At 35.2% G+C, this 12880-nt stretch overlaps 1 protein-coding gene across 10 annotated transcripts; it reads left to right on the top strand.

Annotated features, from left to right (window-relative positions):
* The first annotated feature begins 5945 nt into the window (after positions 1 to 5945).
* LOC140871062 (uncharacterized) lies at positions 5946 to 12272 on the top strand. Of its 10 annotated transcripts, XR_012147601.1 has the most exons (16): positions 5946 to 6077; positions 6160 to 7796; positions 7914 to 8011; positions 8578 to 8637; positions 8725 to 8820; positions 9077 to 9142; positions 9285 to 9347; positions 9529 to 9723; positions 9990 to 10030; positions 10120 to 10190; positions 10285 to 10411; positions 11059 to 11155; positions 11263 to 11308; positions 11622 to 11679; positions 11775 to 11867; positions 11960 to 12272. XR_012147601.1 is itself a non-coding variant. In XM_073273505.1 (15 exons), the coding sequence occupies exons 6-15, from the start codon at positions 9140 to 9142 to the stop codon at positions 11965 to 11967; spliced, it is 756 nt and encodes a 251-aa protein (XP_073129606.1). In that variant the 5' UTR covers positions 5946 to 6077; positions 6160 to 7796; positions 7914 to 8011; positions 8578 to 8637; positions 8725 to 8820; positions 9077 to 9139; the 3' UTR covers positions 11968 to 12272. The 10 variants fall into 10 exon arrangements, 9 of the variants coding, with proteins under 9 accessions (XP_073129606.1, XP_073129603.1, XP_073129599.1 ...); XM_073273505.1 differs by lacking the exon at positions 11263 to 11308; XM_073273502.1 differs by lacking the exon at positions 11263 to 11308 and having other exon boundaries at positions 9285 to 9332; positions 11775 to 12272.
* Positions 12273 to 12880: the final 608 nt, after the last annotated feature.

Raw genomic sequence — 12880 nt, 5'->3', positions numbered from 1 at the left:
TCCCCATGTGCTACCACATCTTACATACACTATAGTATATTCAAGGTCTTTATCAAAACAACAATAGTATATCATAATATAACATTATGAAGAAAGATAAAGTCAATGCCATTATAAAAGTGTAAATTATATTAAACAAAAGATTGTTTTACATAGAGTCATAAAAGCCCTTAGCCACAAGTTGGCTAACCGGGCACCCACTCTTTCATATTCGCCTTAACAGATCCTTCCTTTTGTCTAGACCCACGATTTCCTTGGGTCTCCGTGCTCAGTCTTTCAAGAAGTCTGGTTCCACTTCTTCTTCCTTAGGATCCGGGGATGTGATGCGCTTTGGGAGGAAGAATCAGGGTCCTTTCAAGCATTGTGGTGGAATTCAGTCTGCCAACAGGTGCCATAAGATTTCAGGAGCATGTTTCCGATGTGGAGAGATTGGCCACTTGAAGAAGGATTGTACATAGGCCGGGGGAGCTGGTTCTGGCTCAGGTTCTGGTTCTCAGGCTTCAGTGCAGCAGAGACCACATGGATAGTCGACAGGGGGTTCTAATCTGAAACCTTGTGTTTCTAGACAAGTGTTTGCCTTGAGGCATGATCAGACAGTGGATGAGAATGAGAAAGTCATAGCGGGTACATTCTTGTTATGTGATATACCTGCTTTTGCACTCATTGACACTAGTGCATCTCATTCTTTCATTTTTGCATGTTTTGTTAAGAGGTATAAGTTACCATATATCTCATTAGACATAGTCGTCGTTGTTTCTACTCCGATGAGTCAGTCTGCGTCGGCTAAGCGTCTAGTGTTTGGTTGCCTTTTAGAGTTCGAAGGGAATGTTTTGATGGTGAATCTCATGATATTAGCAATGGAAGATTTTGATTGCATTTTGGGAATCAGTGTGTTGACTATATATCGAGCTTTAGTGGATTTTTACCAGAGATTGGTAAGATTTCATCTGATTGGTGAAGAAAATTGGTTCTTCTATGGTGAGGGAGCGGGACCTCAGATGCCGTTGGTATCGGCTATGAAAGCTCGTCGAGCTTTGGAGTCTGGCGCGGAAGGCTACCTCATCTATGCAGTTGATGCGTCCGCTGAAAGTGTTAGTATAGAAGATATTTCGATTGTGAATGAATTCACAGATGTGTTTCCAGATAAGATTCTAAGTTTTCCTTCTGTTCGGAAAGTTGAGTTTGGCATAGATTTGATGCCAGGTACTTCACCTATTTCTCGTGCACCGTGTCATCTGGCTCCGCAGAGATGTGTGAGTTGAAGCAGCAGCTTTAGGATCTGTTGGACAAGGGTTACGTTCGTCCTAGTGTATCTCCTTGGGAAGCGCCTGTTTTGTTCGTGAAGAAGAAAGATTGGTCTATGCGTCTGTGCATTGACTATCGCCATTTGTACAGGTCCTTTGCCTTGTATAGATGATCTGTTTGATCAATTGCAGGGTACTTCGGTCTACTCGAAGATTGATTTGAGATCTGGATATCATCAGATGAGAGTCCGAGATCAGGATATAGCCAAAACAACATTTAGAACCACGTATGGGCATTATGAGTGGAAGATATCCGGAATTCTTAAATTAAAAAATTAAAAATATTTGAATGTCATATTTATGAGATTTAAGATTTAAATTATGGGTTTTGATATAAAAATGATTTAATTAGAAGGTGAAACTCGAGCATGGACTAAATTACAAATATGCAAAAGTTCAGGGACCAATTTGCAATTAATGCATGCAAGATTTGATTGTAAAAAAGTGTTCTAGTATATACGACTATAGCATATCTAAGACGGATCGAGAAAAGATCATTGTTTGGACATGTTTTCGAATTTTTGAAGAATTTTGTAAAATCTGAATTTTTGGGGCTGATATTCATGTGAATGTGCTGCTAACTTGGAGATGTTATAGTGTTGAGATGATGATGTTATTGATGTTTAATCTTGTGGAATTATCGGTTTCGATTCGTTACGCCGCTGGTTTGAGATTTTGAATTGATATAAATTCTAAATGTTTAGAGCTGATCTTCAAGTGTATTATTGATAAATTGAATATGAGATTGAGTTTAGAATTTAGACATGATGGTGTTCAAGTTGTTAGATTTATCGGACTTGAATCATTGCGCCGTCGGTTTGAATTCCGATTGTATTATTAAGATTTGAACTATATAAGCATTAAAGAGACATTGATCAAGATTGGAAATTGATGTTTAGCTATGTTATAATCTATTTTAGATTTGATTTGAAGATATCGACTTCGAATCGATGAGTTCGAGTTCGAATGAATTGAAGTGTTTGAAGTTGAATCAAGAAAATCTTCAACGAGCAACCATGGATCAAGCAGAATTTGATGACAGATTTTACTAGCCTTGTGTTGATCAGCATTTGCAAGAGTTCGCAAAGATTCAAGATGTTTGAATCAAGATCAAAGGTATGAATAAATATTAGATAAGATGAGAAGAACAACTCGAGATCGTTTATCAGTATCGAGTTTTCTAAAATCACATACTTATATGTTTATATGTTCTTATTTGATTTAATTGTTATTGTTGCTTTGAATGATTATGTGTTCAAGATGTTTTACAGTATTGTATGATTTAATTCATCAAGATTATGTTGCATTCATCTTGAACCTTATCTTGAAAAGCATAGAGGGCTGAATGGCCTAGATTGCAAAATGACGTTTGGAGAGCTATAGTTGAGTGACACGAAATGTAGATTTACTTCCAGAGTTAGATGACTCACTATAGTTGCACCAAATTTAGGGGACTGAGATATTTGACGCCACCTCGATTGGGAGATTCGATGGTCTGTTAAAGATTTTATTTCCCGGGATCCCAAGAACTATGATTTATTGTTATCAGATTTGATAGCCTATTCCTTGAAACATGCATTGCATTTATGTATTAACCTAGAGATTTCTATGGTTTAGAATATACGTTTATAAATGCTAGCATGTTATTATATGTCATTCAATATATAACGGTGTTTATATGCTTGATATGATATTGTTGTAGATGAACAGTTATGCTTTAAGAAGTTAAGAATCGATTATGCTTCCATTATTTACATGTTATTACATGATTTGTGATTTACGATTATTATACCATATAGATTCAGTATGCTTAAATGATGTATATACTTGTCGTTCATACTGAGATTTATTCTCACCGAAGTTATCCAACTGTTGCTTTGTTTGTATTTGTGCATTGCATCAGGTTGGGGCATGAGTGAGTCAGATAGCTCGAGATTGAAAGATTAGAAGTGGTGACTCGGGTTTTAAGCAGTTGACATGTATTATATGAATTTGTTAAACATGTTAGAAGACAAAGAACCTTGTACATGTTTTCTATTTACTGAATCCTAGTTTATATTCAAGAATTGATGTATTTTAGATGCTAGGATGGATATGTAAATGCATGTATATTATCTAGCAGCTTGGTATAGATTGAGACATTGCATTTACAATTTTTCCAGATTTGAAAGCTAAAGATTTTTTATTTTTATAGTAGGGCACGAACCCTGTACATGCCTCTGTGCATGGGTCCGTATACCCTACTATTTTAGAATGTATTCAGAATAAAGAAGGCACGGACCCTGTGCCAACCTCCGTGTAGGGGCCCGTTTTGTCTTGATTTAAAACAATAGCTTCATAAATTTGAAACTTGGGCGCAGACCTAGACACGGAGGGGGGAACGGGGTCCATGTACCTTGCATCTTTTAATTGTGCATGCAGGTTAATGCACGGACCTGTGCATGGAGTCCGTGTACTTTTAAAAAAAATCAGTATTTTATTATATTGTTTCAAGTTTTGATTCAATTATGTTTAATTGTTAATTTGCCCTAAGAAAATATTAGCAACTCGAGGTCCCCACAATGAGTTTCTAGTAATGCCGTTTGGGTTGACTAATGTGCCGGCTGTATTCATGGACCTGATGAATCGAGTATTCGGGAAATTTTTGGACAAGTTTGTTGTCGTGTTAATTGATGATAGCTTGGTGTATTCACATGATGTGAATGAGCACGCGTATCATCTGAGACTTGTATTGCAGACTCTGAGGGATAGACAGTTGTATGCTAAGTTGAGTATGTGTGAGTTCTGGCTGGATCGAGTGGTATTTCTTGGCCACATTATATTCAGGGATGAGGTTTCTGTAGATCCGATCAAGATTGAGGCTGTAATGAACTGATCGCATCCAACGACGATAACTGAGATCCGTAGTTTTTTGGGTCTAACAGGATATTATCGTCGTTGTATCGCGAATTTCTCGCAGCTAGCTCAACCCTTGACGCAGCTTACTCGAAAGGGTGTGAAGTTCGAGTGGTCCTCAGAATGTGAAGAGAATTTCTGTGAACTTCGTAGGAGGATGAATTATGCGCCTTTGTTGGCTTTACCGTCTGGATCTGGAGGGTATGTAGTATACACGTATGCTTCTCTTCAGGGGACGTGTCCTGACTCAGAATAGGCATCTGATTACATACGACTCTAGACAGTTGAAAGTTCATGAGAATAATTACCAAGTGCATGATCTTGATTTAGCAGCTATTGTTTTTGCGTTGAGGTTTGGCGTCATTATCTCTATGACGAGAGATTTGAGATCTTTGATAATTGTGTTTGTGTTGCATATTTTAATGTCATTTTGTTGTTGTTTTGCATTCATTTATGTGTTTTAATTAAGTATTTTGTTCGTAATGCATATTCTGTGTCTGCATGATTTGTTTCCCAGTTTTTGTGTGTAGGTTGTGCGTTTTGGCGGATGCATGGATGGAATTGTGGAGCAAGAGAAATGCTGAATATTTTGAAGAAAGTCACTATCGATCGATCTGCAGCATCCTACCGATCGAGTGGCCGCCTTATTTTGCAAGACAGTAGTATTCGATTTTTGCTCGCGATCGATCGATAACATCTTACCGATTGAGCGCGAGGTGCTGTTCGAGAAAGAGTTCTTAATTTTAGAAACTCTTTTATTTTGGACTCTAATTTTATTAGGTTTATATTATTCCAATTTGGAGACAATAATTATCAGACTTGGATATTCTCTTTGGCGGCTAGGTTTTGTATTACAACTTTCTCTCAAGATTTCTTCCTTTTTTTATTTTTCTTTAATTTTTCATGAATCGTTGTGGCTAAGTCTTAGAACTTGGTTGAGGAAGACAAGCCCTTGATTTTGTTTATTCATGAGATTCGATTTTCATGCTTTAACTCTTATTGAGTTTCAAAATTTGTTCTATTTTATTTCATGCTTGTATGTGGAATTTTCGGATTGGTCATCTTAGGATTTTGCTATACAATCTAATGCTAAATTAGAATTCAAATCCGTAATTGTTTGAATCAAATAATTTTCGAAGCAACTGTGTTTAATATTTTCTGCTGTTGAGTTTATTAAAATGTGGGAACAACTCTTGACTAGATTAAATACAATCGCTGGTATTTGTATTGTCTAGATTCATCAGTTTTACTCGTTTGAATGCTACCTTGAACTTAAATCTAGATCGCTGGTATCCGATTGGTTTATTAGTAAGGGTTAATCTAGAACGCTGGTGTCTTATTAACTAATATTAAGGTAAAACATAAACACTACAACAAATATGTGAATTAACCACACTAAAAAGACAACGGTTTTAAAAAACTGTTGTTGTTTGGTCTTTAACCATGGTTTTTGTGAAAACCGTTGTCGTTGGCCATATTTTAATTAAAAACGACAACGGTCTTTAAAAAATCGTTGTCTTATATATGTCAAAGACAACGGTTTTTAAAACTGTTGTCTATGAGCGGTTTTTTTATGGCTTACGACAACGGTTTTAATTAACCGTTGTCTATGTGCGTACTTTTTGGGGTCTAAGACAACACTTTTTGTAATCCGTTGTCGTTGTTATTTTTTATTTATTTTTATTTTTATAAAAAATATACACATTACATAATAATATGATAATAACCTACTACTATACGCTTGAGCTTATATTTCTCTCTCCCTGCTCATTCCTTTCTTCTACGCACATCGTCTCTTCTCTATCCTCCCGAGAGCCATTTTCGATTCGAAGCTAACGCCGCCAATATCTCCGTCGTCGGCTGCCCATTTCGCAAACGGTAAGTAGATCTGGAATCCTTCCGTCGAGGGCTACATTTCCATACAATTTTGCCCAATTTTCGACTCATTTTTTTCTTGCAGCTACCGCCGCCGACCTCCACCGCCACTGCCGCCTACCGCTGACCGCCGACCGCCGACCGCCGACCGCCGACCGCCAATTGGGAGTTTTTTCCTACACTGTGAGTTATCATAGAATTATGAAGGTGTACTTATAGTTCTTGATAAAAATTTTCAAGGACGCGATTTGGAGAACAAGTTCTTTAGAATCAAGGATCAGAAATGTCACCAAAGAAGCATTGAAAGAAGCACAGCAGTCGGGGAATGTGTGCGTCTGCGGCAGAGCATTTGATTTGGTTTCCGGAGATGTCTCATGGAGGAGGTCCGCCGCCTCCTCCAAGGCGCTGGTTTCAACTCTGCAATTTGCAAGTCTAAGTGGAGAAGAACACCTGATTTCCCCTCAATTTTTAATAACATTACTTCATAGTTTCACTGCATAAAGATTTCATTTGCAGATCTTTTTCTTGATTAATTGTGTTTAATTTGATGATTTGAGCTGCAATTTGGCAGCAAAATGGTAAAATCTTATTTTTTTTTTTTCATTCAACTTATCCCGATTCGCAAGAATACAAAAGACTTCTCGTGAATGTCTACAGCCACATTCACTTGACAAAATTTTCATGTGTAGCATTGATATTTCTAATGGGCATACTTAAAATAATACAATTTAGGTCCTTTTCGCACCTTCCTTCAACTTTCTTGAACAAAGGAAAACTAAACTAAAACAATCCATCGAGTCAATCTGTATCTTCACAATCAAGCTCCACTAGTCCACTAGAAAACAAAACATTGAACAGTTAAAAAAGTAATGCTCATGTGTTTCTTGATTTAAATAACTAAAATTTCGATACTTTTTTTTTTTTTTGCAGGGGAACACATATTCTTGAACGGGATGGAGGGTTTAAAATTATAATGTTTTTTTATATGATTTTTGTTCCTCTTGATGCTCCCGATACGAATATTGTCCATTTTTTCGATTGATTTATGTAACATAACACAAGGAGATGTTTCGAGGAATATTTTCTGTCAGCTGAATTTTCTTTTGGAATGTTTAGTTTGCTATTTTGTCTGTGGAGGAATTCGCTGTCAATAGGGAATGATCTAATTTCTCCACAAGGAGATCAAGAGAATCAGACTTTCCAAGAGATTTATGATTTTTAACATGAATTTTTATTTTATAGAGATATTAGTCTACCCTTAGCCGATATAATTTTGTTGCTGTCATCATTTATTTTTCTTTAAGTGCATTAAAAAATCAATCATCCATATGCTGTTAAAGAGTCATGCATGAAGTTATAATTTTTTTAGGCCTCTCTCTTTCATTTTTGCCGTGTCCCATAGCTGGGAAAATTTTGGCTACATGCCTTTAAAAGTTGTAATCTTTTAGAAAAATATCGTGTGATACAAACTCTGTTAGAACATAATCACATATGGCTCAACTCGGAAATTTTATTTGCTATTTTACTTCTATTGTGCCGATACTTAATGTGCCGAAAATGATGTGTGGCTGATTGAGTTTTTTTTTGAATTTTGAAGGGAGTTGTTGGGCGTTCTCCACCATTGTTGGTGTGGAAGGTATTATCTAGATAGTGATCGGACAGTTGATCTCACTTTCGGAGCAAGAGTTTCAAATCAACCAATTAGTGTTTCTATTGAGGCTGGTGAGAGGGACAGGGAAAAACTCCTTTGGGATGATTTCTTTGATCAAAATTCAATAATTTTCATGCATTTTCTATTTGAATAGCATGCTAACTTCATCCATGTTACATGTTGGCCAGTTTCTGTAGGACAAATTTGAATTTTTTCTCATGTTCTGATGACACAACTGTTAAAATCTGGGATTTTGCTAAGTTTCAAGAGGAGCGATCATTATCTGGTAATGTCCTCAAAGTGTTGATCAAGGAATGATTTTATTTCGACTATGTTTACTCTTGGACGTTGCAGTAGTTCTTTATTTCCCCATATTGGCTGCATGAAGAAATGGTTAAATCACTAAATGATAGGGTTTGACCCAAGATTAGAGAATACCTTCATAAATTTTCTGTAACTGCCTATGCAAATCACCAGTTCTCAGCCACATGGTTCTGATTTTTTAAACCGACTATTTTGGATAAGCCTCTGATTTTAAAATATCCAGGATTTTATGTTTTGACATCTCGTAACTACATCAGACAAGTCCTCAATCGCTTCAATTTTTCTTTCCATTACACGATGCCACTGGAAATTATTTAAATGTTTATTTTTAAGCTCATACATGTAAAAGATCAGTTAATGGGAATCATATTTCCTTGCAAAAGTTGCTGGTTCAAAATGGCAATTTACGCATGGTGGTCATGGTTGGGATATAAGTGCGATTACTGACATACTAAAAATTAATCAGTTCTACAACCTAATGCTCACATAAAGTTACCTATAATTTATCGTGTCATTTGAACTCAACAGGTCATGGTTGGGATGTAAAGTGTGTTGACTGGAATCCTAGCAAGTCATTATTGGTCTCAAGTGCGTGCTCTATTAGTTCATGCATTTTGAAACTCTTCAGTTTATGAGAAACTTATAATTAAACTAATGAAGTGGTGTACTTCATAGGTGGGTTGCAGTACACGGAACCTATTTCAAGCTTGGTCAACTCGTAATATAGAAAATGGAAAGGATAAGGCCTCCAAAAGGCTGACATTGCAATAGGTTCATGAAAAATTCTAATTTGTGTTTTTAGACGCTAATTAATCATGGACACAAACACATGCTAAGATTCTCAAATATTTCTTGCTAATATAAATGATAGGGTGTAGATTAAGTTGAAGTATGACAATTGTAACCATGATGGTACCAGCCCCAAAAAAAGATGAAAATTTGTACTTGTTCAATTGAAGTTTAATAAATTTTTCTTATTATAAATGGCTCATCTAACTAAGGGTGATTTTATGGCTCGATGAAGTAGATATCCTGTGATGGCAAAGACATTGATGAGTTCATGGAGATCCATTTTTTTCTCCCTATGTGAATGGTGAGTTATGATTCATATGACAACAATGGATGCATGACATGCAGAAGTCTTGTTAAGGATAGGTTTTTTTTTTAGTATCTTTGGTTTCTTGTTAATGAGTCCTTTGAAGTTAGCACCCTTACTGTTTTTGAATGATGTGCAGCTAACTCTTTCTGCTTCAACCTTGCGTGATCAGGATGCGCTGTCAAAGGTGCCGACACGAGAAGTATACAAGTTGAAGTTTCTACCAATTCATAGTTAGATATATTAGTAGTCTTAGAATGCACTTGGCATTGAAATTTACTGAATATCAATCTTATTGAACCATAATACATTTGCTTTCTAATTTTTCATGCTCTGCAATGTTTCCTTTATTTAACTTTAAAATTTAATTTGGACTTTGTTAGGTACTCGAGGGTAGAGCGTACGGGCTCCAACATCCATGGTTTGGAATAGTGAACCGTTCACAAGCTGATATCAATAAGAATGTTGACATGAATTCTTCTCGCCAAAAAGAAAGGGAATATTTTGAATCAAGCCCAGAATATGGGCATCTTGCTCACAAAATGAGATCAGAATATCTGGCAAAGCTTTTGTCTCAGGTAGGTTAACCCCAGGCTGAACTCTATTTTTTTAGCTTGATTATTCTATGAAAATGCAACCATTTCGCTATTGGCTGGGCTATCAAATACTCTTTGACAATATATATATATATATATATATATATATATATATATATATATATATATATATATATATATATATATATATATATTTTGGCTGCATTAGCATTTGGATACTGTTATAAGGCAGCGCATTCCCTGCATTATTGCCTTGATAAATAAAACTATTGATGTACTCAATGCAGAGTTGGACTGTATTGGCAGGCCCATTGCAACTGATGGTGGGGTAATGTTTTTCTTAATAAATTGCTGAAAGTGATCATGATAAGGTTCTAGAACTGTTTTTAGTTTTAAGAGTTTTATGTCTATCTATAGGCACAATTGTACAAAATTTTGGAAATGTGCCGTGCATTTGATGGCATATTTAAGGAACATTTGGATGGCGGGTAATGCTCAAACAGTACAGTTGTTTTCTTTTATTTTTCATTTGATCATATGCATCAAACTGTTAAGATAAAAATATTATTTTCTTCTGCTCAGCTCCAATGGACTTGGGACATGAAGATGTTGATATGTCCATTAAACTGTGTCGGGTGATTCCCAATTTGACCTTTTTTGAGACGCACAACTGGCTTCTCTCATATTTCCTTTTTCTTATTATTTCAAGGTCAATTTTGAACTAATCCATATTTTAATTTTTATATAATTTTGTTTTCATGGAATAATGCTTCTTTGGTCTTGGAAATAATGCACTTGGACCTCCTGTACTATGGTATTTCTTCTACAGTGGTTGCTTTCTCCCAAAATGTTATAATCTTGCCAAGGATGCTTTCTCATTGTTTGCTCATGTGATTAACCTCAACATATTTTTATAAATTGATTCATCTTTTGGAGCTAACAGTCCAATATAAGAAATATATTACTCTGGGTAGCTCGGGAATTTTCGTTGTGTTTCTGATTGATGACACGACTGACTTGTTGCACTGTGTTTGGATAACAATATACTCCCACTTTTCCTTACTTTTTATAAGTTTTATTTCGATGTCCTTAAAAACAATATATTATTCAGATGCTTTTGACTTTATTCTACCCTTTCACCTATGATCTGATCTTGAACAGTAGCTAATTCAAACTTTTTGCATGTGCATCATCTTTCCCTAACTTATCAGAACCAATTGTTTTCTTTTACCACACCTGTGTTTTTCAATGCACCTTTTTGTTTTATGAGTCACGGTATATCATGGTATTTTCTTTTGTAATACAATGATTTTCGTCTATATTTCGTAATATTTGATTTTTCTTCTTGTTACGCAGCTACATGCCAACTCCTGTGTTAGTCATTATCGACGTCCAGCCGAAAGAGCTTGGGATACCCACTAAAGCCTATTATGCGGTTGAGGAGGTTAAAGAGGTATGTTTATGATATATTTGACATGTTTCTATGTTTTCTACTTTCAAAAGGGAGCAACAATATTGGGAAAAAATAGTTTTCTTAAGATTTTTATTCATCACATGCAGAACGTTACACAAAAAATCCAGAAGGTGTTTGTGCATGTTCCTTCAGGTCACTGAAAAACTTTCTGCTTTGAAGGGTTTGGATGCATGATTAAAAGTGATCCGTGACTATTGTCATTACCGTTAATTTACTAAGTTTTTCCTTTTGGTGTTATTGTTGATGAATGTTTAGTTCGTTATGGTCTTTGTTTATTAGTTATTGTTACCTTATTTCATAATGATTGAATAAGTGGTGTGTTGGTGTTGTTTTGGCCCATGATATAATTTTCAAGTTGTTTGACTCGGAGAATGTTGTTTCTTGCTTCTCTTCCAAGTAGAAATGATTTTGCATCACATTGTGACATGTTACTAAACTTCTGCAGGATGTTTTCAACCTACTTCCTAATCTAAATGTGTCCGAATTAATTAAAGCTTTTGCAGGTAAAGGCAGTTAGATTTTTTTTTAAATCTTATTCAACTAGTAATTAATTAAGCTTTATCTTTAATGAAATAATTGATATGTTTCTTATTTTCAGTGAAAACAAATGATATGATGTTGGTCATATATCTTTCGTCCCTCATCAGAAGTGTGCTTGCTCTTCATAATTTGATCAACACTAACGAGAGAGGTTCTGCTTTATTTTTTAATCCCTTTTTAGAACAAAGACTTTTAAGATCCACTAAACTACATTGATCCTGGCATTGGGGTGTTCTTCCACAGACTTCTAGTCTGGGCTTCTGATTAGGTGTGAAAAACAAGGTGGCATTAATACAGAAACGGGCAAAAGAAAAGAGAGACATGGTTGAAGAGAGATTGAAGATTGAAGATTGTGAAACGAGGGTTCCAAGTTTATCAAGATTAGTTCATAACTCAATCTATTGGAAATTTCCGAGTTAATTTATATAGATTAGTTCATAACTCGATCTATATGTTTTCTAGTAGATTGATTTAGAATTTAGAATAAGAATATTGATTTGTAATATTGAAAAATCGTATATTAAATTTTATTTTAGAAATTTTAAATTTTGTTTCATTTGTAATGTTGAGGAAAACAAATAATAACTGTTGTGAAAATCAACTTAAGACAACGGTTTAAAATTGTTGTAAAAAACAACATACGACAACAATTTTAAAACGTGGTTGAATAATAAGCAAACACCTACATAAGACATCGGTTTTAAAATGTGGTTGAATAATGTCTACGACAACGGATATAAACTGTTGCAAATCTGTTGTGGTATGTCAACATAAACAACGGTTTATAACTGTCGTTAAAGGCAACTTAAGACAACGGTTATAAACCGTGGTCAAATACTGTGTACGACAACATATATTTACTGTTGCATATCTGTTGTCGTATGTTAGAATCCACAATGGATATAAACCGTTGTTGTATGTTATACTTTCGACAACACCTTAAAGTACAACGGTTTTTTGACCCCTACGACAACGGATATAATCTGTTGTCGTTTCCCGTTTTTCTTGTAGTGAAATTTGATTTTCAATGATGAATATTTGATGGAATTAATTGTTTTAAGAAATCGATGATTGAATGAACAAATATCAAGGGTGTAGTCGACCGATACCAAGACTTGTTTCTCATTGATTTTTTTCGTTATAATTTAATCTTGAATGATAGTT

Source organism: Henckelia pumila, unplaced genomic scaffold (assembly GCF_033568475.1).
Source record: "Henckelia pumila isolate YLH828 unplaced genomic scaffold, ASM3356847v2 CTG_358:::fragment_2:::debris, whole genome shotgun sequence".
NCBI lineage: Eukaryota > Viridiplantae > Streptophyta > Magnoliopsida > Lamiales > Gesneriaceae > Henckelia > Henckelia pumila.
Note: the sequence above shows the minus strand (reverse complement) of the source record. Positions and strands in the feature narration are given on the sequence as shown.

What these genes read in the sequence shown, in the direction of transcription:
- LOC140871062 (XM_073273500.1), top strand. An exon ending in CCATTGCAACTGATGGTGGG is followed by an intron (nt 10,031 to 10,119) that starts GTAATGTTTTTC and finishes GTCTATCTATAG; the next exon opens with GCACAATTGTACAAAATTTT. An exon ending in ATTAATTAAAGCTTTTGCAG is followed by an intron (nt 11,680 to 11,774) that starts GTAAAGGCAGTT and finishes TCTTATTTTCAG; the next exon opens with TGAAAACAAATGATATGATG.